The sequence below is a fragment of the Ambystoma mexicanum genome, chromosome 13 (assembly GCF_040938575.1).
Source record: "Ambystoma mexicanum isolate Mex_15411 chromosome 13, UKY_AmexF1_1, whole genome shotgun sequence".
NCBI lineage: Eukaryota > Metazoa > Chordata > Amphibia > Caudata > Ambystomatidae > Ambystoma > Ambystoma mexicanum.
This window is the reverse complement of record NC_090938.1, coordinates 599,391,408-599,417,818: the sequence shown is the minus strand read 5'-3', so window position 1 is coordinate 599,417,818 and position 26,411 is coordinate 599,391,408. Positions and strand designations below refer to the sequence as shown.

Here is a 26,411-nt window from a genome sequence, read left to right as displayed (position 1 = left end):
AAATAGAGAACTGTATAAATCGCTGAGCTAAATGAATTCTGACTGGCAAAATGAGGGCCGTTGCTCCCCCCTACAGACCCCTACCAAATGAAAGTAAGGCAGTATGTCACTAATGAGCCACCATTAGTGATTTCCTGCTCTGCATTCAGATGGGAGGGGCTAGTCCTCCCAGCAAAAGAAGGTGTGTGCTGTAATCAGGGCAGTTTCTAGCCAACTTGGTGCCCAGGGCGAAATATCAAAAACGTCAGAATGCACCCACCCCCACTGACTGTCACACATCACTCCCAAACTACACCTCTGTCGTGCGACAAAACCCTTCCTCAATATGAATAAATAATTGCTCTATACATGAAGCTGGTTTCTGTACGTTGTAATTCAAGTACTTGACAGAAGAATTCTAATGTGAAAACACAGCATTTGCTGCCCAAGTAAAAGGTTTTTCTGTCACCTGCTCTTAGGGAAGGCCTTGCCTGAATGTGGTTTCAAACTGTCCGCACTGGCACACTGCAGTGTGCACAGCCTATCGGGGTCTGAGGGCCCACTGACCTGGCCCTGTGTTGCAGGTGCTTTGATCGTACCACCTCACTTGTATTTCACAAGGGGCAATACTAGACTAACCATATTAATTATTTTCTGATAGAAGGTTATCATTTCAAGATGGACAGTCTGGTACACTCTTATTGTACTCTTTCAAAATACCTCTCTGAGAGTGGGAAAGGAGACACATAGAACCAATGAGAATTCCTGTATACTTTGCATTAAATCACAGAGCATTTCAGACTATAACAGTGATCAGAGATCTCCACATTTGATAAACAAATCTGTGATAAAAAGGATTGTATGTGTGAATATCTAAATGCACAAATGATGCATGGCTTGGTGCTCACATCACGGTTCACAATACTCACTCTAACATTAAAATGTTTGTAATCATGAACCATACAGCTCATTTGGACAGCTTACGTTTTAGAATGCGAGTATACAATGGCTGCAACATCAGTCACTCAAATGGGGTACAAGGGCTCCTTTGCTTCTTGTTTCTGAAGAATTTTAGAGGAGGAAGGGCTGGGTCTTGGTGTGGGCATGCCCAACCCCAATACAGAAACATCTTTAGGGAATTATAGCTACAGACAGGGCAGGATACTGCAAAAGAAAGACACAATAAACAAAGCACAGAAAGGCTACACAGAAAGAATTGTACCTCTTTTATACTTTAGCCTGACCAATAATAAGCTGATGACGCATTTTAAACAAAACCAGCTTCTGATGTGTGGCATAGGGCCTACAGTTCCGCAGCCACTACCTCCTCACCATTGCGCAGGCCTCAAGGGTTATTTCGGTAAAAAAGAGCAGGACCATGCTTTATCTAACAGAGCTAGCATTAGCATCTCTTATTAGTGCTGGCCTGCAGCTAGTAAAAACCATGGTGTGGTAGTGTAAAAAGGGCGTTTGGCCTTGTGGATTTACAATTTGAGGCAACGTCTTTGATTGTTTTATGTGTTTAAGTGTGAGCACAATATGGCATGCTTGCCAGAGTCACATACACAAAACAGTCCAGTGTGCTCTTGTATTGACATAGGGCACATCAGACAAAAACAGGTATATGTGCTGTAACATAAGGGAGCACTACATAGACACCATTAACCCGCAGGTTGGCGACTTGTGCAGCGCACACATCATTGCTGAATACATCACTGCATTGATTTGCCATGGACTACTGTCTACATTGTGACACACAATGAATTCCACTTTCCTAATCAAGGTGCCAAGTGACATTGAGTTGCCATCTAGTGTGCTCGCTAGGCAGTGGCTGGCTTGTTTAGACAATTAAAAGACCTTTGATGCAGAGATGATGCATTTAGTCCATGTCCCAAAGCAGCCAATGAAATACTTAAGCAACAAAATGGCAGTTAACCTTCTCCAGGATGCGCCATATGTAACTAAAAAGTGTTGGTGTGTCAAATAAAGAGACACGAAAATAAAGAAAACAGTTTTAAACTTTTCTGTGTGGCACATCAATTGTCTTTTGCATAGGTTTGATCAGCTAACTGATACTTGTGCAGGCCTGGTAAATAAAAAGGCCCCATGTTCAGATCTTAACACTGAAATGTTAAGCATATGCTGTATAAAAACAATGGCTTGTTAAATGAGCCATCACTTATAAATTGGCCCACTTGAAAGGCTGTCAACACAGAATGAGGGGCGCAGATTGTGTGACTCCGGAGCATCTTACATGCTGCGTTTGGAATATGCTTCCTTTGTTTGCATATTCTGAACGCATCGCAGTCATCTACAAGTCAACAGAGATCAGCCAGCCGCACATCGCAGAGCAGCGCTCACCAACGCAACAAGCTGCTTAATCTGTTGTCTGGCAGCTTTCTGTGTGGGCCCCTTACTGTGCCCACCTCCTGAGCGATTTAGCTCTGCGCCCCTGGCGTCGCACGCCACCAGGGCCAAGAAACAAGGCTACCTGTAATTTTCTCTTTTCAGGCTGTGGATGCGCACCCCCATGGGCATGAGGCTACGGCCCACCAGAGGGATGCGCCCCACAATTTGAATACCGCTGCTCTGAACAGAAAATAGTGATATATCAAGGATGCACAGAATGGATCCGCCCGGTCACTTCCATCGGTTCTTCTCTGCTGATAGATTACCATTTGCAGCACCATACCCTGCCACCAGAGGGCGCACGTCCAATAGGGCAGCCGGACCTGAAGACAGAGCTTTCAATTAGAAAACTGGTTACGTTGGACTACCCACCCAACTTTCCAAGTTAGCAAAATGTTGGAGTGGACCTCTCCCCAAATTAGGGTGCTGCTACAGTTTATTGACATATTCAATATGTGGATAGTAAAACATTGTACAATATTCTGAGTGTAGTAGGGAATTTCATGAAGGAGGTAAAGACCATCCTCTTCAGGAAATGGCAGCTCCCTAACACCTAGGTCCAGACACCCTCCTCTCCCCACCTAACCTACGACTGAGCGATCCACTCCCCCATGCTGCTTGTATAGCCCTTGCTGCCAAATTGTGCGCCCATTGTTAGCGCCTCGCAACCTCGCACCTCTGCTTCCCTCACCGCGCTTTGCAATGAAAGTGGCAGTAATTGCGTCACCACAAAAAAGTGGCAGTCATTCTTTTACTGCCACTTTTTTTACCACACCTCCAAACTCATATTAAGGCCTATTATGAGTATACCAACAACAGAAAACACAGGAAGTATTTCCAATATCACTTGTTATTACGCCCCAGTGCCTGCTATAGTGGTACGACATTGTATCATCAGCAGTAGTATTTTCAATGGGTGTTTTACCAAACAATATTGCGAGAAAACACATCAACATTTTATTCTGGTGGGGAGGGGGATATAAATGGTTAGGGGGGTCGGGAACAGCAAAAAAAAAAGCTGGAGGAGGGAGGATTGGGGGCAACCTTCCAAAAATAAAAAAATACAAATTTCGATTCGTTTTTTCAGCAACATTTGTTTAGAAAAACACCTGTTGAAGAAACGGTTGTCGATGATATGACATAGAACAGCTATAGTATATCCTCTGAGGTATTTTCCTGTAAACGGTACATAATATCTGATTATGCGGTGGAAAACCTCATGAAGTTCCTCCAATTTGTACCTCCACCTAATAAGACCAAATAGCAAGCCCACCATCTCGGAGGCCCACCCTCTTGCTCCCTTTAGAATATAGTACACAGGAGGATCAATGCTGATCCTTCTGTGCTTTTCTGCATTTGGAAATTGGTTCTGCAAACCTGAAAACAGCCCAGCGACATCCACAGTGGCAGGTTAACACGGCCAACGTCCCTTAATTAGAAGTATGCTACAGAAAGGGACTCCTTTTCAAACGAGAGGCCATTGTGAGGTATTCAGACTTTAGCAAGGCGAGACTATCCATCCGCCACGTGCTGGCCATTCTTTCAACGCGGGAGAATGATACTAGTATCACTGATGTGATGGGTTGGGAAGGAAGTGTTATGTTATGTTATGTTATGTTATGTTATGTTATGTTATGTGATGTTATGTTATGTTATGTTAAAGGTGTTTATCTAGCGCACCATCACCAAAGGAATTAGTCCCCATGCGCTCTGGTGGATCTGTAAACAAGAAGGAGGACGGGTAGGATTAGTCGGGTGGAGGGGGAGTAGGTGAGTGGGAGAAGTGGTGTGCTGCTGGCGGCTTCAGCTCGGTATACACAGTGCTCTGAGCTTTGGTGCAAGTATCAGATCGGGCGAGGCCTCGTGTGCTGTAGGTGCTGTTTAATGTGTTGTTTGTGTGTTGTTGATGCAGCGTGGTAAAGTCACTCATGAGTAAAAATACATGCTAGTAGGACACATTGTTATTAATAATTTCTGCAGATTGCAGAATATGCAAATAATTAGCCCCCAGGTCGCAGGGCGTTCAAATAGACCCATATCCGGAGGGAGTAAGTTGCCCTTCCATTTTGTGTTTATCCTTTGCATTCTGGTAATTTTAGTTTTGCTTTTTTCCATTATAAATGCAGGGCTACAAGGGCGCATAGAAACACGGGACTAGGTGGTCTAAAGCAGGGGTCTCCCAGCGGCAGATGTTTTGGACTACAACTCCATGATCCCTCACCTTTGATCATGCTTGTAAGACCCTCTGAAAGTTGTAGGCCAAAAGATCGTGAGAGCCAGAGTTGCAGACCACTGGGCTAAGCCCACCTGACATGACCGCTGTTTGGGATACTCGACACACCGTACTGTAGTTCCTAAATGTGTGAGTAGTAAGTAGTACATGAATGGCACTCGGAATGAGTAGACAGAGCAGCAGGTCCAGGTGCTGTTCACCAATGTCATCATTGTGATCAAGTGCAGCACATGTTCAAAATGTTTAGTATGTTCTGTTGCACCCTTTTTAAAAGCATTTTATTTCAATGAAAATAAATATTTTCATGCCAAAAAAGTACTGGCAACTCCCAAAGGTAGTAATAACTCCACCCGTGTAAGGCCTACTCTTTCCCAGGAGCTTAGGCTGTAGTTTAAGCAGTGTTGGAACTTGAGTCTACACTGTGCCTGGAGTATGCACCTGGTGTTTATGATGCACCTGCAGAGTAGGTTGTAACTGGATTATAGGCTGTACCTTAAGACAAGCGAGCACCTGATGTTTAGGCTGTACCTGGAAATTAGGCTGATCCTGGAGCTTAGGCCGGACACACGGCCTAGGCTGCACCCAGAGGTCATTTTGTGGCTGGAGTTTAGGCTCCAGCCTATTCTACACCTAAGGTTTAGGCTGTAGCTAGAGATTATTCTATTCCTGACCATGAACTGTACCTGGGGACAAAACCTTACCTGAAGTCTTTGATGCACCCAGTGCTTATGCTGTACCTAGAGCCTAATCTTTACCCAAAGCTCAGGCTGTACCTGGACACTAGACCAAGAGTGGCTCGTCCGTAAAGGGTGATGAGGCATCGACCTGCCACCGTTGCCCATTATGGATAAGCTATCGACCGAAGCCAGCACATTGAAAAGACTGAGCACTCCCAAATGCTCTTGGGCTGGCCTTAATTACCTGTCAAATGGGGGAAACAGCTAATGCACAATGAGCCATTTAAGGCCAAGGGTGTTTTGCTTCCCAAGACCTACACGGACCATTGGGGATTCAGCATGGGAAATGTTTTCCTAAATGTGACTAGAGGGCACTCCTGCACCTCCCACACATTTAGGTCCACATGGGCAGCGTTGAGGAGGTTCTCCGGCTCCACTGTGCATGCCCTCAAGGACCAGGAAACTCACTCTGCTTCCTGGTTCCTGGTTCCTGTTCATGCTATGCTGGAGCTGTAGGTCCATCATGGCAGGCGGTGTCTGGACCAGGGCTGCAGGTAAGAACCAACTGTATTTATGTATTTATGTTTGTGTATATGTATGGATGTATGTATAAGTGGGGATGGTATTGGTGCAGCGGCAGCTAAGGAATGTTTTTTTTTACTGTGATAGGCCTTTTTACTGGAAATCAAAGGTAAAGCAAACATGATAAGTGTTATTTTGTCGCAAGATTGGCCTACGTTGGTGGTGCCAGTCTTGAGATAGTTTTTATTGTAGCAATGCATTTTTTATTGAGCCTCAAGAGTAAATCAGGTATGATAAGCATTATTACATGGCTAGACTGGCCTACATCGGTAGTGCCAGTCTGGATATGTTTTCTGACTATGGCATGGCATTTTTTACAAGGCATCCGGGGTAAATAAAAAATCATTGTTATTTCCTGGCTCGATTCGTCAACGTTGGTGCAGCTAGTCTTGATAGATTTTCGTACTGTGGCATGGCATTTTTTTCCATTGAGAGTAAAGCAAACATAAGGTCACATGTCTTTATAACGAAACATTGAATAACAAATGCATATATAACAAAAAATATATAACAAAACATAACAAATGTTTTTATCTTTTTTGTGGGTGTCCCCCAAACCCCAGTTTCCCACCACTAAAAACCCACCCAAACCGTTTCCCCACAAGTTTTAACCCTTTACCCCACCCCCACATACATTTTCATTTGGTTTTTTATTATATAATTTTAGTTATATATTCATTCGTTATAAATTTTTCGTTATAAAGACCGCATACCCAAATATAAGTGTTATTATTCTCTCGCAGCACCGTGCACCTGGCCACCCTCTGTACATTGGGCCCAGGTACCTGCTCACCTTGCCTCCCCCCTGCACTGCCTCCTGGCCACCCCTTGCACTGGGATCTGTATCTGTACCCATACAGTCCCCCATATTTCTTCTGCACTTATCAGATATACCCTATCTGACTAATCATACACTTGCCACTTGCTGGCTGCACTTTCACTTTCCACTGCCTTTATTTATTTATTTATTTATTGCACTTATTATTTATTCTGTTCTCTCCTCAGTTCCGCCCTTTCCACCTCTCCCCTTCCAAGCACTTCCCCCCTTTTCCATGCACTTGCGCATTCTTAATGTCACTGGTCCTGGTAAAATCGTTGTTTTTGCTCTCCCTTGTTCCCCTGCCGTTAGTTGGTTGTGCTGTCAAACACTAGTGTATGAGCGCGACATAAATAAAACATCATTAATTCATTCATTATTATGTGGCCTGGCTGGCACCTGGCCACCCTCTGTACATCGGGCCCAGGTACCTACTCACCTTGCCTCCCCCCTGCCCCGCCTCCCGGCCATCCCTTGCACTGGGATCTGTATCTGTACCCATACAGTCCCCCATATTTCTTCTGCACTTATCAGATATACCCTATCTGACTAATCATGCACTTGCCACTTGCTGGCTGCACTTTCACTTTCCACCGCCTTTATTTATTTATTTATTTATTTATTTATTTATTTATTTATTTATTGCACTTATTATTTATTCTGTTCTCTCCTCAGTTCCGCCCTTTCCACCTCTCCCCCTTCCACGCACTTCCCCCCTTTTCCATGCACTTGCGCGTTCTTAATGTCACTGGGCCTGGTAAGATTGTTGTTTTTGCTCTCCCTTGTTCCCCTCCCGTTAGTTGGTTGCGCTATGAAACACTAGTGTATGAGCGCAACATAAAATATCATTCATTCATTCATTCATTCATTCATTCATTCATTCATTCATTCATTCATTATTATGTGGCTTGGCTGGCCTAAATTGGTGAAGCCAGTCTGAATATGTTTTCTTATTGTAACACAACATTTTTACTGGCAAAGCCAACACGAGTATGTTATGTGGGGATACTGGCAAATATTGGCATAACCAGCATAGACTTGCTTTGTTATAGTATTATTACTGGCATTATGTGCAACAAAAACAGAAGTATGTTCTTATATGGGAATACCGGAATGTAGGGATGCAGTCAGCACAGAAATGCAGTGTCACAATAAGCATGAAAATGTTTTTATACTGGCTTATATTGTGGTAAAATGCATTATGAAAATGTGTCAGAAAATGCTCTTGTGCACTGTAGGTGACTTTCATCTATTGGATTTTGTATTTCATGTGTTACCCTACGAATCTGAATGCAAACTGTCTGGCTCTTTACCCAGTTATTCACAGAAAGTCTGCTGTAGAACCCCCCACCCTCTGAACTCCACCTGGTTGGTTCAGGCTCCCTAGCTATGCTTAATCGCTAGCACACATTTTTGGGAAACATGTATGACCCTCCAACTAGAAAATTCACTAGCCACCACTGCCCATATTTTTATGTATTTTTATTGAGCATTTGCAAGCTGCTTTGTACAACTAAATTGTGTTTCAAAGCATCACAAGACTAAATGGGAAGGGAACAGGGGAAATAAAAACAATGTCACACAGTAATGTACAGTCGTGGTCCTATTAGGCCTTGTGGCATTCGCCCTGCAAGTGCATTGAAGAGAAGTGCAGGGGAAAGAGATGGAACGGGGAACAGAGGAGTGGACAAGTGCTGGAGTAGGGCCTGGGAAGAAGTGCTAAGGGGAGACGAGGAGAACCATAGGCTATGTGCTGGTACATGTCCCTCTCAAGGTGTGATGTGGTGCCACCTAGAAGGCCTGCAAGGCAGTGCAGTGGGGGAGGAGTTCTAGTATTGACTAGGGACGAAGGGCCTGGCATCATGTACGATTCATGAGGATCAAGCTGCCCTTTCGCAGCGGCAGTGGGGTGATTAGCAGAGGAAGGAAAGAGGAAAGCAGGTAGAGAAGAGCAGAGTTTTGAGCAGTTTCCAGAACTTAAGGAGGTCCATTTGAAGTCTGCGAGGGCCAGGGAGGCTGTTCAAAAGGAGGCACCAGCCGAGGAGAGAGACCTGCCCCCCACTCGCTGCTTGGAGAAGCGTTTGAGAGTCAGAGAGTTGGAATTAAAGGAGCATAGGGCTCTAGCAGGGTAGTATTTAGGGAGGGAAAGTTGGAGATACCATGGTCCCAGGCTCCAGAAGGCCTTGTGGGTGATGCAGAGGGTCTTGAATTTGATCCTTGCAGCCACCGGGAGCCATTGGAGAGATTTATTTAGGATGAAGAGATGCTGTCCCTGGGCTTGATGCCAAGGATTAGAGATTATGCTGTGCTTTTGAGATTAGCCTGGAGTTGGAGGCTTTGCTGTACCTGTAACCTAACCCCATAGATTAGTTAAATGCTCACCTCCTTTGCTTTGCCCCAGTCTATGCCACCATGCGCAACCTGGCCAAGAAGCAGCGTCTCTTGGAGTGTGTGAGGGACTGCCACACCAGCACCCTGGAGATCCTGCAAATGGACGTCACGGACCAGCAATCGGTGACGGCAGCAATGGCCAAAATCAAGGAGCAGCGGGTCGATGTGCTCGGTGAGTCTGCTTTTTTATTTTACCAGTGTCATGAATGCACCAATCATAATGATTGTTATAATTTTAGGACACGTGCATGGACTGGTAGTGCACACAGTTCTGCTACTGCCTGATGGTGTGCCTGGTAAGACTATTGGATGCTACATTGCCATGGTAGGCAGAGCAGGCCTCTAATGTCTTCTGACAGCAGGCAGTGAGGGCCTCTACCCCTTTGCAGCGAACAGCTCCAATGCAATTCTTTCAAGCACCACACAGTTTAGCACCTCTGTTCCCTGAAGGTTATGCTACCATGTGCTCGTTACAGACAGCATGCAGGAGAAGCCTCAGTCCTTTGCAGTGCATGCTACCATGTGCTCCTTACTGACAGCATGCAGTCAAGGCCTCCAATCATGTGCAGCGCATGCTACTATAGACTCCTTGCAAACAGCATGCAGTGAAACACTACAATCCTGGTCAGTTTATGCTACCATATTCTCCTTGCAGACAGCAAGCAGTGAAGACCTCCGATCCTGTGCAGTGTGGACTACCATAAACTCCTCACAGAGGCATGCAGCGAATGCCTCTATCCATTGCTGTGTAAACTACCATATTCTCCTTGCAGACAGCATGCAGTGAAGACCTTCAGTCCTGTGTGCAGTGTATGCTACTATATACTCCTTGCAAACAGCATGCGATGAAAGCCTCTATCTCTTGTAGTGTGTGTTACCATATTCTCCTTGCAGACAGCATGCAGTGAAGGCCTCCAATCATGTGCAGTGTATGCTACTATATACTCCTTGCAAACAGCATGCGATGAAAGCCTCTATCTCATGTAGGGTGCGTTACCATATTCTGCTTGCAGACAGCTTGCAGTGAAGGCCTCCATCTTTATCTCTTGCAGTGTGTGTTACCATATTCTCCTTGCAGACAGCATGGAGTGAAGGCCTCCAATCATGTGCAGTGTATGCTACTATAGACTCCTTGCAAACAGCATGCAGTGAAAACCTCTATCTCTTGTAGTGTGTGTTGCCATATTCTCCTTGCAGACAGCATGCAGTGAAGGCCTCTGTCTCCTGCAGTGTGGACTACCATATACTCCTCTCAGAGGCTTGCAGCGAAGGCCTATATCCATTGCTATATAAACTATCATATTCTCCTTGCAAACAGCATGCAGTGAAGACCTCCAGTCCTGTGTGCAGTGTATGCTGCTATATACTCCTTTCAAACAGCAGGCAGTGAAAACCTCTATCTCTTGCAGTGTGTGTTACCATGTTCTCCTTGCAGACAGCATGCAGTGAAGGCCTCCAATCATGTGCAGTGTATGCTACTATATACTTCTTGCAAACAGCATGCAGTGAAAACCTCTATCTCTTGCAGTGTGTGTTACCATATTCAACTTGCAGACAGCATGCAGTGAAGGCCGCCAATCATGTGCATTGTATGCTACTATATACTCCTTGCAGACAGCATGCAGTAAAGACCTCCAGTCCTGAGTGCAATGTATGCTACTATATAATCCTTGCAAACAGCATGCGATGAAAGCCTCAATCTCTTGTAGTGTGTGTTACCATATTCCCCTTGCGGACAGCATGCAGCGAAGGCCTCGAATCATATGCAGTGTATGCTACTATATACACCTTGCAAACAGCATGCAGTGAAAACCTCTATCTCTTGCAGTGTGTGTTACCATATTCTCCTTGCAGACAGCATGCAGTGAAGGCCTCCAATCATGTGCATTGTATGCTACTATATACTCCTTGCAGACAGCATGCAGTGAAGACCTCCAGTCCTGTGTGCAGTGTATGCTACTATATAATCCTTGCAAACAGCATGCGATGAAAGCCTCAATCTCTTGTAGTGTGTGTTACCATATTCTCCTTGCGGACAGCATGCAGCGAAGGCCTCCAATCATGTGCAGTGTATGCTACTATATACTCCTTGCAAACAGCATGCAGTGAAAACCTCTATCACTTGCAGTGTGTGTTACCATATTCTCCTTGCAGACAGCATGCAGTGAAGGCCTCCAATCATGTGCAGTGTATGCTACTATATACTCCTTGCAGACAGCATGCAGTGAAGACCTCCAGTCCTGTGTGCAGTCTATGCCACTATATAATCCTTGCAAACAGCATGTGATGAAAGCCTCAATCTCTTGTAGTGTGTGTTACCATATTCTTCTTGCGGACAGCATGCAGCGAAGGCCTCCAATTATGTGCAGTGTATGCTATTATATACTCCTTGCAAACAGCATGCAGTGAAAACCTCTATCTCTTGCAGTGTGTGTTACATATTCTCCTTGCAGACAGCATGCAGTGAAGGCCTCCAATCATGTCCAGTGTATGCTACTATATATTCCTTGCAAACAGCATGCAGTGAAAACCTCTATCTCTTGCAGTGGATGCGACCATATCCTACTTGCAGACAGCATGCAGTGAATGCCTCCATCCATTGCAGTGTATGCTACCATATCCTACTTGCAGACATCATGCAGTGAAGGCCTCTATCCATTGCAGTGGATGTTACCATATCCTACTTGCGGACGGCATGCAGGGAAGACCTCTCTCCATTGCAGTGTATGCTCTCATATATTTCTTGCAGCCAGCATGCAGTGAAGGCCTGTATCCCTTCCTGTGTGCGCTAGCATATAATCCCCACAAACAGCATGCAGTGAAGGCGTTTATCCCTTGCAGTGTATACTAGCATGTACTCCTCACAGAGGCATGCAGTGAAGGCCTCTATCCCTTGCAGTGTATTCTACTATGTAAACATTACTGATAGCATGCAGTGAAGACCTCTACCTCTTGCAATGTGGACTACCATAAACCCCTTTCAGACACCATAGAGGGAACGCCCATACCCCTTACTTTTAATCCTGTGCAGTGTAAACTATCATTTTACAGATAGCACAGGCAGCGCAGGCCTCTGTCCCTAGTTGGGTATGCTACTATATACCCTACTTGCAGGCAGCATGCAGTGACAGCCGTCAATCCCGTGCAGTGTACACTATCATATATCCTTGCAGGCAGCGTGCAGTGAGGGCCATCAATCTTGTGCCGTGTACACTATCATATATTCCTTGCAGGCCGCGTGCAGTGAGGGCCATCAATCTCGTGCCGTGTACACTATCATATATTCCTTGCAGGCAGCGTGCAATGACGGTCGTTAGTCCCGTGCAGTGTAGACTATCATATATTCCTTGCCAGTAGGGTGCAGTGATGGCGTTAATCCCGTGCAGTGCAACTATCATATATTCGTTGTAGGTAGCATTCAATGAAGGCCTTTAATCCTTTGCCGTGTAAACTTTCATATATTCCTTGCAGGCCGCGTGCATTGAAGCCTGTCAATCCTGTGCAGTGCAAACTATCATATATTCCTTGCAAGTAGTGTGCAGTAACGGCCGTTAATCCCGTGCAGTGTAAACTATCATATTTTTCTTGCAGGTAACATTCAGTGAAGGCCTCTAATCCCGTGCAGTGTAAACTATCATATATTCCTTGCAGGCAGCGTGCAGTGACAGCCGTTAGTCCCGTGCAGTGTAAACTATCATATATTCCTTGCAGGCAGCATGCAGTGAAGGCTGTTAATCCTTTAATCCCGTGCAGTGTAAACTATCATATATTCCTTGCAGGCAGCATTCAGTGAAGGCCTTTAATCCCGTGCAGTGTAAACTATCATATATTCCTTGCAGGCAGCATGCAGTGAAGGCTGTTAATCCTTAATCCCGTGCAGTGTAAACTACCATATATTCCTTGCAAGCAGCATGCAGTGAAGGCTGTTAATCCTTTAATCCCGTGCAGTGTAAACTATCATATATTGATTGTAGGTAGCATTCAGTGAAGGCCTTTAATCCTGTGCAGTGTAAACTATCATATATTCCTTGCAGGCAGCGTGCGTTGAAGGCCGTTAATCCCGTGCAGTGTAAACTATCATACATTCCTTGCATGTAGCATTCAGTGAAGGCCTTTAATCCTGTGCAGTGTAAACTATCATATATTCTTTGCAGGCAGTGTGCAGTGAAGGCTCTTAATCCTGTGCAGTGTAAACTATCATATATTCTTTGCAGGCAGTGTGCAGTGAAGGCTCTTAATCCTGTGCAGTGTAGACTATAATATATTCCTTGCAGGTAGCGTGCAGTGACGGCCGTTAATACTGTGCAGTGTAAACTATCATAGGCTCCTTGCAGCCAGCACGCAGCAAAGGGCTACGATGCGAATTTCACCAACATTTTAGGAGGAGCTAAACTGGTATCACACATCCATTGACTTCGCCCCGTTGATGAGATCATCGGAAATAATATCACGTGACATCTGACAGTGAATGACCTCACACAGTGATGAACTTCACGAGTCCTGCAGAGAGTCAGCCAGCAGCCCCCAGAACGCTTGGTGCGCATTAAAAGGCCGCGGGCCACAGGAAGGAAAGAGATGGAAGGACAGGATGGGAACTGCCAGAGGACCTCTCTTGGTGCCTCCTGTTCATTTTGCAGAGGAGGGGAAACTCTGCTCAATGTGGCATCAGAGAAGGCCTAGAGTGGCTAAGTGGCTTTTCAGTGGTGGGAGACGAGTCATTCCTTTGATGAGTACAGCCTGTAGTTGTCCAGTCCAGCTTGACTCGTTCGCCACGTTGTAGGGTCTGCATTCAGTCAAATGCCTCAGAGGTTCCGATTTCAGTGTGCCTCTCTGAAGGTGTGATGGTTCTTCAGAGCCGGATTGGGGGAGTCTCAAAGTTTAGGGTCCCGTCCACCAAGGGTTTTCTTTGTATGTTTCACTTAAACATGCATTGGCATGTAGTGTGGGACTTGCAGGGGCAGTTGAATGCAGTCAGGATATATTGTGGGGCCAGTTTCTAATGCCAGCCTGGGGCCCTGTGCCAGAAAGCCTTGTGAATGGTGCCTGGAACTTTGAACTCTTTACTTAAAGTTCTCAGGAGCCAGCAAAGTGAATTGAGGGTAGCAGTACACAGGAGGTTTCGGTGCCAGTTGGCACACTAATACCATCATGCCACCCTCAGACTAGAACACTGGGATTACCTTCTGGTACCTTGATTGTGCAATGTGACAAAGTCTGTGGCCTGATCCTTTGTATGAATATTGGGGTAGTCAAGAGGGCAGGGGACACCACCAACTTTGTGATGCTGGCCCAGGGGGTCGCATGTGGCGATTCCCCATTCTACACCCACCATGCAGCTGTAGGAGGTGGAGCGCCGTGCCATGAGACTGCCAGAGGAACCTGACTCTGTAAGGTGCAGTGGCATTAGTGCCAAGAGAAATAGCGCTGAGATGTCAAATAGACAGACTGCCCCTTTAAGAGGATCTCATTCCACCTAGAATGCGCCTACTAGTTCACAGTATTTGTTATACAGAGATCAAAAGCTTTAAGTGGGACGGGGCTAGCCAGGGCAGAACACTGGCAGTCTCCAAAAAATGTTCCCGGCACGGGACCATGCCAGGCTCAACCCCCGACTGGCCGTATCCACGCCCACACCTCAGACAGGCCATGTAGCTGAAGCGATCCACAGTTAAAGGGCTGCCTGCAGGTGTCAGCACTTCGGATCTCCTTTTTTTCTAAACTGAAATATTGACGCCTGCAGTCAACCATTTAACAGCATAGCCTTTGACTAAACGGCCTGCCTGTTGTATGATGTATCTGTACTCAGAAACAGGAGGGGGTGAGGGGCTAGAGTGCCCAGTCACTGCTTTTGTTTCAGAGTAAAGAGTCACCACACAACAGGAAGCCCTTGCACGGAAGGAACATTTGGACCTAGTCTGTGCGTGAGGCGGACCCGATCCATCGGCGACTTTTTGGAAAGCGAACTTGCATTTGCAGAGATAGTCTTGCAACCACAGAAGCTACTCTGACAGTCTATTTCATTTAACCCCTTTTACTTTGCTTAAAAGACTCTTTTGTGGTTAAGATCCAACACGGTTCCCACCAGCCTGACTAAAGCTTCAACTGGAGCTTCAATTGCAAAACAAGGGGAACCAGAGAGTCTTTCTTTTGTTTTGTTTCGGTTCTTCCCTTGCTGTTATCCTCTTGAACCCCCACACACCAACCCTATGGTATATCAGGTCACCCTGACATTGTTTCAGAGAGAAGTTAAAGGGCCCTTAGATAAACAGGGGCGGTGGAAAGTTCAGTTCATCTCTGTTAATGTTGTGTGTGCCAAAGTTGCATTCACAGCATTTGGCCAGAAAAGCACGAGCAATAAAAGGCGTAATGAGAAAGATTCGGCGTCTGACCGATCCATGATCCATGGTCACTCCATGACAGCAAGCAAAGAAACCCTTGTGTACAGGCGCGTGATAAATGCCACATCATATCATATCAAAGGACACGGGAGTGGTGGCTTCTCCACAGGGAGCGCCTTTCCATCAACTAATCCACTCACTAACTCATCAACCGAACCACTCACCCACTTACCCATCCATCCACCAAGGTATTCACTTAATCATCCATCCTCCTAACCATCCTCTCACACCACCGCCCACTCATTCACTCACTCACCATTCATCCACCTATCCCTGAATGTATCCAATCACTCATCCATGAATACCTCTACTCATTCACCTATGCATCCACCCAACCATCCATATACACACCGACCTGCCCATCTATCAGTTTCATTATCCATTACCCATCATCCATCCATCCACTCCACCACTCAAGTAACCCATCCTTTTCCTCGCTTCTCCATGCATGCAATCAACATCCCCACTCGTCCACCCCTTTCACTAAGGCATGTCTCCACTCAAACACTAACTCATCCAGCCATTTGTCCACTCGCCTATGCATTCACCGACTCAACCAATCATTGATGAGATTGCCATCTGCTCATCCTCTCACTCGTTCACTCACGTGCCTACCTGTGAACTCGGATGCTCTCCCACCCACCCTTTCAAGCTGATCCTGGCACACAGAACACATCCGGATCTATGAACTTTGCCAATGCTTGTTTTGATTGCAGTGTGCCAGAATCACTGCCATCTCTTGCACTGCAGTGCAGTGTTCAGACTCAGAAGACCTTCTGTTACCATTGCACTGTGCTTCTCTTTCCCTTGCAGTGTGTAATGCAGGAGTGGGCTTGATGGGCCCATTGGAGTGCCACTCCTACCAGACGGTGAAGATGATCTTTGATGTGAACCTGTTTGGAACCATCAGCACCATCCAGGCCTTCCTGCCAGGGATGAAGAGCAGGAAGTCTGGGAAGATCATCGTCTCCAGCAGCGTGGGAGGGCTACAAGGTAATGTGCCCTGAGAATCTCATCTACATATAACATTGCACTGCACACGTGTTTATTCAAAGCAAGGCCAAGAGGCATCTTTCTGCCAGAGCTCTTCTGCCAGTCCACGGGCCACATGCACACACCCTCAAACCTATCACACCCTTTCCCAGAAGCCAACAGGTCTCCTGACCACAGCAGGTCTCAAGACCCTTCGGTGTCTGAGCTGGGAAGAGGAAAGTCATGGAGCGCCTCTGGCGTTAGTCCACATCCTCAGAGTGGGGGCCATTTTCTAGGTGCTCCTGAGTCATTTTCATTCTGACTCTTTGAACATTCCTACCTGTAGTCTGCACAACTAGGCGAACAGGTGTTATGGTACTGGCAAATGACCAGCTCTATCCCTTTAAGCCCCCAGCCTCATGCAACGCAAGTTGTCCCGACTCACTTCCAACAATTTTTCCCAGCATGCATGATTGAAGCACAGCATATGTTAGATGGACACTGATGCGTTGTGAAGGATGACGCGCTCCGACTAAGTGTGCAGAAATCACCATACGCCACACTCTTGCAACGGTCACTTCGTCTTTCCCAATTGGACAGCCAAATATGCTGCCAGGAGGTCCCGTTACATGCCAATTGGTTTCAAAAGGTTGCAAAGAACTTCCTCACCAATTGAAGCATCTCCTCCAGAAGAAGTAATTAGAGAGCAGTACTTCAAAAAAGCTTGAGGAGCAGTCCAGTGGGCTACCTTAAGAAGGTCCCCGATGGGCACGCGTCGGGCATGGACCAGGTAGTATGCACCCCTCCTCAGGAACCGGGAAGACACACACCCAAGACTCTCTGATGAAGAACCCCAGGTAAGTATGCAAGGGCGGGCGTCCTCACCCACCGGGCAGGGGTGCTTAACTTCAATGGCCCCATGGCACAGGGCTACACAGGGGAGATAAAACACATTCTCCTTACACAGGGGCCTGGTGCCCACCTCCCTTCTGGGGTTCCTACTGGACCACCTTTGTCCACAAGGCTTTCTGGGGCCTCGGACCCACCTACCTTCAATGCTGCCTACCTAAATACTGTCTCTCACGAGCTCTCCGCTCATCTACCTCCGACCTTCTGTGAGTGAGCCGGTTCTCCAAGCAGAGATTTGGTGGGAGATCCTTATCCTCAGCAGGCGCCTCCCTCTGGAAAAGCCTCCCTGCCACCCTCCGTCTTGAGCCAGATCTCCTGAAATTCCGGAAACTCCTCAAGACCTTCATCTTCTCATCTTCCTTTGCTCTCCCTGTACCCTGCTAGCCTAGCTCTGTCCTTTCCCTCTCTCCCTGACTGGCCAACTGGTGGACCTCAGAGTCTCAATGGTCCCTGGCACTCCTGCCAGTCCTCTCTCGCACTTGCCTCACTGCCCTACACCCCACCCACACTGAACGCACTGAGAAATAAACCCACGAGAGTGGCTCTCTCTGCACTTACCCCAGTCTCAATCGACCGGGTGCAGTTGACCCTCCCCTCCCTGCGACCCTCCGTGCACTTGCTCGATCCGTACGCACCACGCCTGAAGATTGTCTGTCTGTTTCTCCCCTGTCTTCACCCCTAATTGTACTATTAAAAATGCAGAATCGCTGTCAGGCCTATTTGCTATACCCCATACTGTTAAATGTATTTTAAGCACTTCCTCTGCCTGGGCTGACTATTATCGTCTTAGATTTTCAAGGGCTCTGAGCGACTTTTGTATTTTCCCCATGTTCCCACCCTCCTTGAGTGCTTTGAAACACTTGCCTGTGTAAAGGCGCCATATAAATAAACAATACCATACCATACCACCATATTAGGCACCCGGTCCATCATGAACCAACATTGAGGTATCCAAACCCAGCTCTGCCTGCTAAGAGTTGCAGGACAGAGGCGCCAGCATCTCCTGGCATCTGATGAGTATGTTCCATCATGGGTGGGTCAGTTCCTTGCTGGCCAGTGGCCCTCAAAACACTCTGGTGACTTCACTGTAATAGTGGGGCAGTAGAGAGGGAGCTTGTAACAGACAGATGGGATGGTGGGTCTCTGCGTGAAACCCGCAAGAAGAAGAATGTATGGCTAAAGCTTGAGTGCATGAGCCAGGCCCCCGGGGCACAAGCCTTGGCACAGGGTCACAACATTTGCAAGATCGTTTTACTTTATACATACAGGTCTTGTGGCAGCCCTTCCTGCACCATCACAACCATCGGCTTGGCTATTGGTATTGAAGATGGGATGTCTGGCCGTCCCGTGAATTAGAAAAGAGGCCGGCGAGTATAGCCTCTCCACCTACGGCTGCCACCAGGCCCGGCTCAAGAGGTGTGGGGGTCCGTTTCAACATGATGGTTGGGTGCCCCCCACTTAGAGGGGAATCAGTCTGAGGCATCCCTGGGGTGCATACATTAGAATGGCGACAAAAATAAGGTGCGTAGCCACCAATTATCACGAGACAGCCAGCCAGCAGGGAGCTTAAGCACTAAATGCACACTGATAAACTATAAAACCTTCTTAGTCAGAAAATGGTTTATGTGAAGGAACCATTGTTAGAAGGCAACGAGGTGATAACACTTTTGTATATCTCGTGGGGATCGATGGACAGAAGGGTTCCAGGAAACGCAGCTTGTAATGCAAGTCCTGCAAAGCGCACATTTTAAGCCCCAGAAGGAGAATCGAGAAAGAACTATATTGCTGTTTTAAATGGCTGCTGACAAGCAACATGCGGGCAGTTGCTGGAGACAGCGTAAATCTTGAGGCCTCTTTTATTGGAAAAAGTTGAAAGGCCCTGACGCTGTCCCTGGCTGTCACAGTCACTCTGGAAGGTGGTGGTGGACGCTGTAACATAGTCTATCCCTGGACACTTACCTTTTGGTAAGTTTCCTGTCATCGCAGACGGTGTCCGCTTGGGAATCCTGACAGCACGTGCCTTTGTAATGCCAATAAAGCTTGGCCTAGAACTGATGGCGTTTTTGCGCAACAACACTTCCAGTTAAAGCACTTTGTTTTTTGTTACATTTTAGTCAACATTTGCAATGCTAAAATGCTGCTTCTAGCTGCCTCCTAGCAGTATAAGGCACTGCAGCATGCTGTAATACCAGAAACTAAGCAATGCTCAAATTGCCTCAGTAAACAGAGTGCGCAATAATGCACCACAGGGTCTACACTGGGGTCCCTCCGAGAACCAAAACCTGCAATCGCCCCTCATCGCCTTCTTCTTAAGGCGGGATAGTTCGGCACCATGATCAAGTGAAGTGGGTTCTATGTTGAAAAGCCAAATAAAAAATAGTTTTTTCATTCGAATTTCGGAAATACCAAAGGCTCCATGGATCTGCATTCCTTTGTTCTCCGGCTGGTGGCAGTGCATACTAATGAGAGATAATTGAGGCAAGCCTGCTGAGTGAGCTTGGTTGCCAGAGAGACAACAGGAAGGAGGGACTAACACCCCTTTGGTGTGCAATGTGTCAACTCGAAGGTAGTTTCCACCCCTCTGTATGAAAGTCAGTGAAATGCATGTATGGGTCCGCTATTTACCGTAGGCATACCCCTGCAAAGCTGACCCCTTTCGCAGGGGAGAAGTATGTGGTTTGGGGGAGACAGGAAGTCTGCTCCCAGAACATACTTCAAGGGAAAACCTGCGCTTTAATCAAGAGTCACAGAGGGCTCAGTTAACCAGAGAGACACTTTGATCTACAACAGACAGGAAGTTGGGTGGGAATTAGGTATATGTTGTCACCCCCTTGTCTGTCCTGTTGCAGAGCACTATGGTCCTGACCTCATGCATAACAGAAGATTGTTGATGGGGACCCAGGATTAGTTCATTAAGGTAGGCTTAGCCTACACCAATCACTGGGGCTCATTTGGCTTTAAAAGAGGGCTGAACCCCTCACTTAGCAGATCATCTGAAGACTTTGCAAGGAGTAAGAAGGACTAATTTGGACCCAAGCTGAAGGTACAGTCTACCTTACATCTTCCGCCAGTGAAGGAAGTCCAGTAGTTCCAAGAGGGAAGCAAGATCCCTCCCCTAAACATCTCCCAGGGAACAGAGGGAGATACCAGACTCAGAAGACCCATCTAGCATCTCCAGAACCGGTACCCAGCCAGCACACAGCGTACTGTGCCCTGCTAGGTTCTGACAGCACGCTTCCTAGGTGGGAAGTGCCAGAGAGTCTCTGGACAAAGGACAAGGCTGTTGCCTGCTAACACCCTCCTGAGTTTTGGGCCGTCCGACCTTGAAAGGACATGAGCCCTGCAAAGAAGCTAGGAGGAGTGCTACACAAGCATCATCCACCATCCATATTTGAGAGGACAATTTCGAGACAGTCGAGTCCTCCAACCACATCCGGCTGCACCGCCACCCAGCACAGAGATGATTCCTGGCCCTAACCGCCGTACCGGACAGCCTACAGACGTCCGCACAGCCTTGCTTGCAAAACAGCCTGCCGCCTGTACCCGCAGATGTTTCCTGCCACTAGCTCAGTCTCAAGGGCTGCGAAGCACCCTGGAACCACCTCAATGCTGTCGAGCACCAAGAACTTCTTCACCCCCAGCTATATTGTGGTTCTGCCCCCCTAGTCCTTCTCCAAAAGGCCCCTAGAGACAATTACGACCCTTTGCCCCTTTGTTGCTGGAACCAAATAATCTTGAAATATAAGACTGATTACTTTAACAACTACCCTCCTGTCAGTATGCAGAGTGCATCCTGTTCCTTCGTGAAACTGTCTGTCCTCTGTGTTCCTTTACAGTGTGGGTTGTAATTGTAGTGTGCTAGAACCGTCGGTTGTAATGATAATAAAGTAGATATTTGTATATAATCTTGACTGGACAGTCCCTTTTATCATTGGGTAATAATTGTATTTTCGCTTTGTTGCAACTAACCAAAGATCCAAGACCTTGTGGAGATAAGCCTGCCGTTCCGTCCACGTTAACAAAACTGGACAAGGAGGTCTCATAATTCACTTCTATTCCTATCTGTTTGGATCCATTCTGATGTACCAGAGGTGTGGGGTTGATTGATGGTTTAGAAAACGATATTCATCACTGGACCACTGGTGACCCGGAAGTTGATTTGTCACAGTCACATAGCAATTTGCTATGCAATTCTGTAGGTTTGCTAATCAAATGGACACTTGTGTTGCAAAGTTAGCTATTTAAGTTGCCCTCTTTAATGAAAGCACAGCTCGCCCTGCATTCCTCTCTTGCCCTTGGTACTCTCTTCACCCTCTTCTCTGTTCACTTGAAGTGCTAATGGAGAGAAAGTGCAGCAGTAATCATCTCCTCCACTCTTACGTGCCAAAGGCACGCGTGGGAGTTCTAGGCAAGACATTATTTTTATTTTTCAAATAATTGCAAACCAGAAGTAATCGGGATGATACTTTTATTAAGCTTTCTATTTCCTGTTTGGCAAACACCAGTATGTGTCGACTTTATATGTATATAAAAAGAGTCCTGCAATTCCATTCCTAAAATGTAAGTTGTTACATAATGCATAATTACAGTATAGATACTGTAACACACTACATCATCTCCATGTGTTACAGTGACATTTAGGTTAGTGTGTCTAAATTTCATAGGGTTAACTGAATTTCATTTTGTTGGGAAAGATGCATCATATTGACAAGTGAACATTTTTGAAAATGTACATGATCAAATGCTTTTGATGGCAAACCTAGTTTTGTAACTGCAGGTTTCAACCAGTGCTCAACCCATGAGCAAATCAACATTCCTTAACAATCTGTATTATCACTCTGTTGCTGTATATCAGGTACCCTGAAAGTGAGATGGTCACAAACTACAACATTCCACCTAGTTTGCCCAGTTCTATGCCTGCTACGCAATCCACTCTGCATTGTCTCTTTTTTTACCTCTGTAAGGAAGGCATGGTACCAAAGTAAGACAGACACGTGATCACAGTTCAAGGGCGTTTATTGAACTTTATCAGGGGTGTGAAAAACACCTATCTAAACCTAAATCTAAGATGGGAGCATGCTACGACCATCAAAGAATAATAATACAGTCCTAGTGGAGTCTAGACAAATAAAAAGGGCCTATACTAAAAACAAATATTGCCAATCCTTATCGCTATACTACAAAATAGTGTGGGATAATGTTCACAAAAAGAAAGAAGTGTTCACAAAATGATCAGTCAGGGTGTTTAGGCTGTTGGTCTCCCTTTCCCATGTTTTTAACACAGGACAAGCCGGTCACTCAAGCACAGCACACTCCGGGGCTTCTCTGGCACAAGGTCACAGTTTCTTTCACCAACATCAGGGCTTTCTGTGCCCAAGTCTCTTTTGTGCAAAGTCTCTTGCTTCAGTGGATCTGATGTATCATGAACAACAAAGAAAAGTTCCTTTCTCAATATTCACGTTGGGCTATTTACTCTTCACCCTGTATCCCCCTCAGCCGGGCTACGATCCTCTTTCACCATTAGCCTCCCTCAGTCGGGTTCAGACCAACTTCAATTTGTCGGCATCCCTCAGTCAGGTTCACATTTGCCACAACCTTCTTCTCAGGTGTGTTACTGTTCAACCAGGATTCCCCTTTTCCGGGCTCAGACCCCTTTTCTACAATTAGTCCCCCTCAGCCGGGGGCTTAGACCAATTTCAGTTTACAGATAATTGAAGACTTTCAAATGTGCACAGGATTCAACGTAACCTGCTGCAGGACCACTTTGATTTCACAGTTCAATAATTCTTCCCTGCCCTGGAGGATGGGGGGCACCAAACAGAGACCTACGAGTGAGCACCGACGTGGCGCCGGACCATTCTGTATCTGGTACCTATTTCAGTTTTACAAAGTTCAATTGTATACAAGTTCTCGTTTCTTCATACAATGTTGCCGCTTGCAACCTTGAGCACAACACAGTCCCGTCTGCTATCAGTTTCTCCAACTCACCTGCTGTGCTGAACTAATTGGCGTTGCTTTGCTGTCGGAGTCAAGGACAGTACCACGGTGACAATCGATTCTCCCCGCCTTGGCTATCAATGTGGGAGGGCCCTGTGTACCTTTGACACACGCTACAACGTTCGTCAGCTGCAATTCCTGGTTTTATGTTTCTTTTCCTTGAGGCTTCTTGAAAGTCGCAGTTCTGTGTTGAAAAGGGCAAAGGTAATTCGCTCCTTGTCATCCTTTCTGCTCTTGCCGCCTTTCTCTGCGGTTTAAACTGCCACCTCGGAATTGCTGCTTCCTATTGCATTTTGTCTTGCTGAGAGTGTGCTTTCGTGCTCCGCCTTTTATCCATGTGGGGAAGTGTGATGGTGTGCTTAATTATCAGTAATTGCCTGACTCTGCCTGACCCTTGTGTTGGGACATGTCAGGTATACGGCTCTGGTGTTAGTCCGTTGTCGCTCACGATGAACTGTCAGTGAGAAAGTATTAATATCGAAAAAAGGGGGGGGGGCTGAGTTTCTAGGTATCTTACCTGGTAGGATGGGGAAATGGTGTTATAAGGAAGGGGATACCGCGTCTCACCCTTCAGTGACCCGCTCCCCGAACTCCCCCGAGAACCCCCATCCAAGTGATCCTCCCTCACTGGTGCACCCCCAGGAACTGGATCCAATAGCGATGACCTGGATGACAGATCCCCGGGGAGTAGCGGGTGAGACACCTTCAGGTTTCTCACACCTCTTACATAATGAATACACGAAGCGAACTAGATGCTTACGAAAAGTAGTGGTCAATAGTTCCATCCAGTCTGTACATCTACAGATCTACTACAATACCAAACACTGTAGTTGGCCTCCAGAGATCGCTTTGCTTTATGATTGTATTATATATTACCACCTGCAGGAGACAGCTGGTCAAACTGTTTTCAGAGACTTTTTATCATATCTATGTCTATTCATGCAGCTAACCTTTTACGTTTTACAGACAATCATCTATGGCTCGCAAAGTCTTTTCACTCACTTGCATAGTCAAGTAGATTTTATAAAGGGTGAGTAGCATTTGCAAGTGATATTTGAACCTTTTATTTAACATTTATTTTGCAGAAAAATGTCAAAGGTTTCACTGTGCATGGCTGGCCTCTGTGTGGCAGCAGTGTGCCAAACATAAAGTGGGTTTGTAGGGACATGCACCATTTTAAAGAAATCACATCTTAAATTTGGTGTCCTCCGTTGCTATGAATCGAGTGCATTTCTCTTAGGTTGAATAGGTAAACTTAAGTTACCAGACCTGTTGGTCTAGTTGGAGTTTAAAGAATTTGCAAGGCCTAACTCCTCTCACTAATACTTATTTCAGCGGTACGCAAAACTGCTGTATTGTTGCTCATTTCATGTCTTGGGTACAAATAACTTCTGGTGACATTAACACAATGGGCCTCATTACGACCCTGGCGTTAAGGGTTTAACGGCGCCGTAAAAGGTGTCGGCTCCGTTAAACCCTTAACGCCTGATTACGAGGTCCCTTTGCGGGACCCGACCTCAACGGCTGGTTTTACCAGCCGTTAAAGTAGGGTGCCGCAAAGGGACCTTGGTGCTAAGTACGGTACCGCAATTTGCGGCACCGTACTTAGCGCCTTCCCTATTCCCATTGAGCCCTATGGGGCAAAAATGGGAATGGGGAAGGGCCCATGGTGAATGGGGAATTACCACCCCACCAACCTTGGAATGGGGCGGTAATTCCGCCATTCACCATGGTTTAGCGCCGGGGTAGTAATGAGGCCCAATGAATACAAAATTGCTAATCAAATGAGCCTGTTTGCTAATCAAAAATAATTTAATTAGCAAACTCTGCTAAGCAATTTTTGAAAACGAATGTATGCCTTGATATGTCATTTCAAAGCTTTTGTAACTAGTTTAAAACACCCTATAAACACATTTTCAACACATAATCTAAGAATCATATCAAATGGTGCTAAATGTACATATTCATTTTTCTATTTGAATTGTTGATTTGTGTAAGATTTGATTAAAAAAAATATTTGTGTGATAACTTCTGTTATGACACCACTTTATTCCAGAAAGACAGCCCCTTTATCTTTTTTAAAAATTGAAAATAGCTGATGATGGGTGAGGTGGCCCCTTTCTGATGCCAGGAAACTACCTGTGGGGGCAGTTTGCACCTCCTGCATATGATATTCCTTGAGAGCCCCTACTAAACTGGGAAGGACAGGCCCCTGAAATGAGATAAAGACTGCCTACCAGTTTGAGAATGCATGACTCATCTGAAAGCTGGTCAGCCCAAGACTGCGGTTTTGGGGTACCCCACTCTGTGGTACATCCTGATAACCCTCCTGCCACAGCTTCAGCCATAATCTGACGCCTGATGTGGGCAGCCTTCACATTCTTTGCCTCTGATGTAACACATCCTGTTTTTGTTTGCAATAGGACTGCCTGTCTGTCGCTTCTTTAGCTCTTGTGCAGAGATTTCCAATCAAATCTGCCAGATGTCAGTAGCTAGTAAAGGACCGGAGATGCTGCAAATGTAGGACTGCTGCATTCTGGGATTGCTATACTGCCCCCGCGACTTCCACCCCAACTTCCCTTCTGTCACTGTCAGAATACATCACTTAACCTTTCCTTCCAGTAGCGGAGGTAGCCCCTTTAGTGGTAAGGATGGTGCACCCAGCTCAGTGTGGCACCTTAAAGGATCCACACTCCACTTTCGATCTTGCCAGCTCCTCATTTCATCATCCCCATGAAGCACCCCATGCAGAATTTCACCATCATTCTAAAACTATGGCGCTGGTAATGGGGCAGGTGGGTGCTGGACTTCATTTTTGGTCCATGGCTTTGTGCATTGTGTGAGAGAGATTACAAGCCCCCTGCAGACACCGGGGTAGACTTCTGGGAGAAACAACAAGGAAGAACGGCTCTTGCCTCAATCAAATGCCCCACATTGCCCCGATAGGCAAATGTTTCAGCAGGGCACATTGAGCACACCCTCTGACTGAGTTAGGGTGAGGTTTGAGAACCGCTTAGACTGCCAACCAATTACGGACAGTGAAGTGA

The 26,411-nt window shown here is 46.4% G+C and overlaps 1 protein-coding gene across 3 annotated transcripts in view; it reads left to right on the top strand.

Annotated features, from left to right (window-relative positions):
* Positions 1 to 26,411, top strand: part of HSD17B1 (hydroxysteroid 17-beta dehydrogenase 1) — a 165,412-nt gene that overhangs the window by 21,740 nt on the left and 117,261 nt on the right. For all 3 annotated transcript variants that reach the window (XM_069634432.1, XM_069634433.1, XM_069634434.1), the window contains 2 exons: positions 9,099 to 9,260; positions 16,300 to 16,479. In XM_069634432.1, coding sequence (XP_069490533.1) covers positions 9,099 to 9,260; positions 16,300 to 16,479 — 342 coding nt within the window. The remainder of the gene's footprint in view (positions 1 to 9,098; positions 9,261 to 16,299; positions 16,480 to 26,411) is intronic.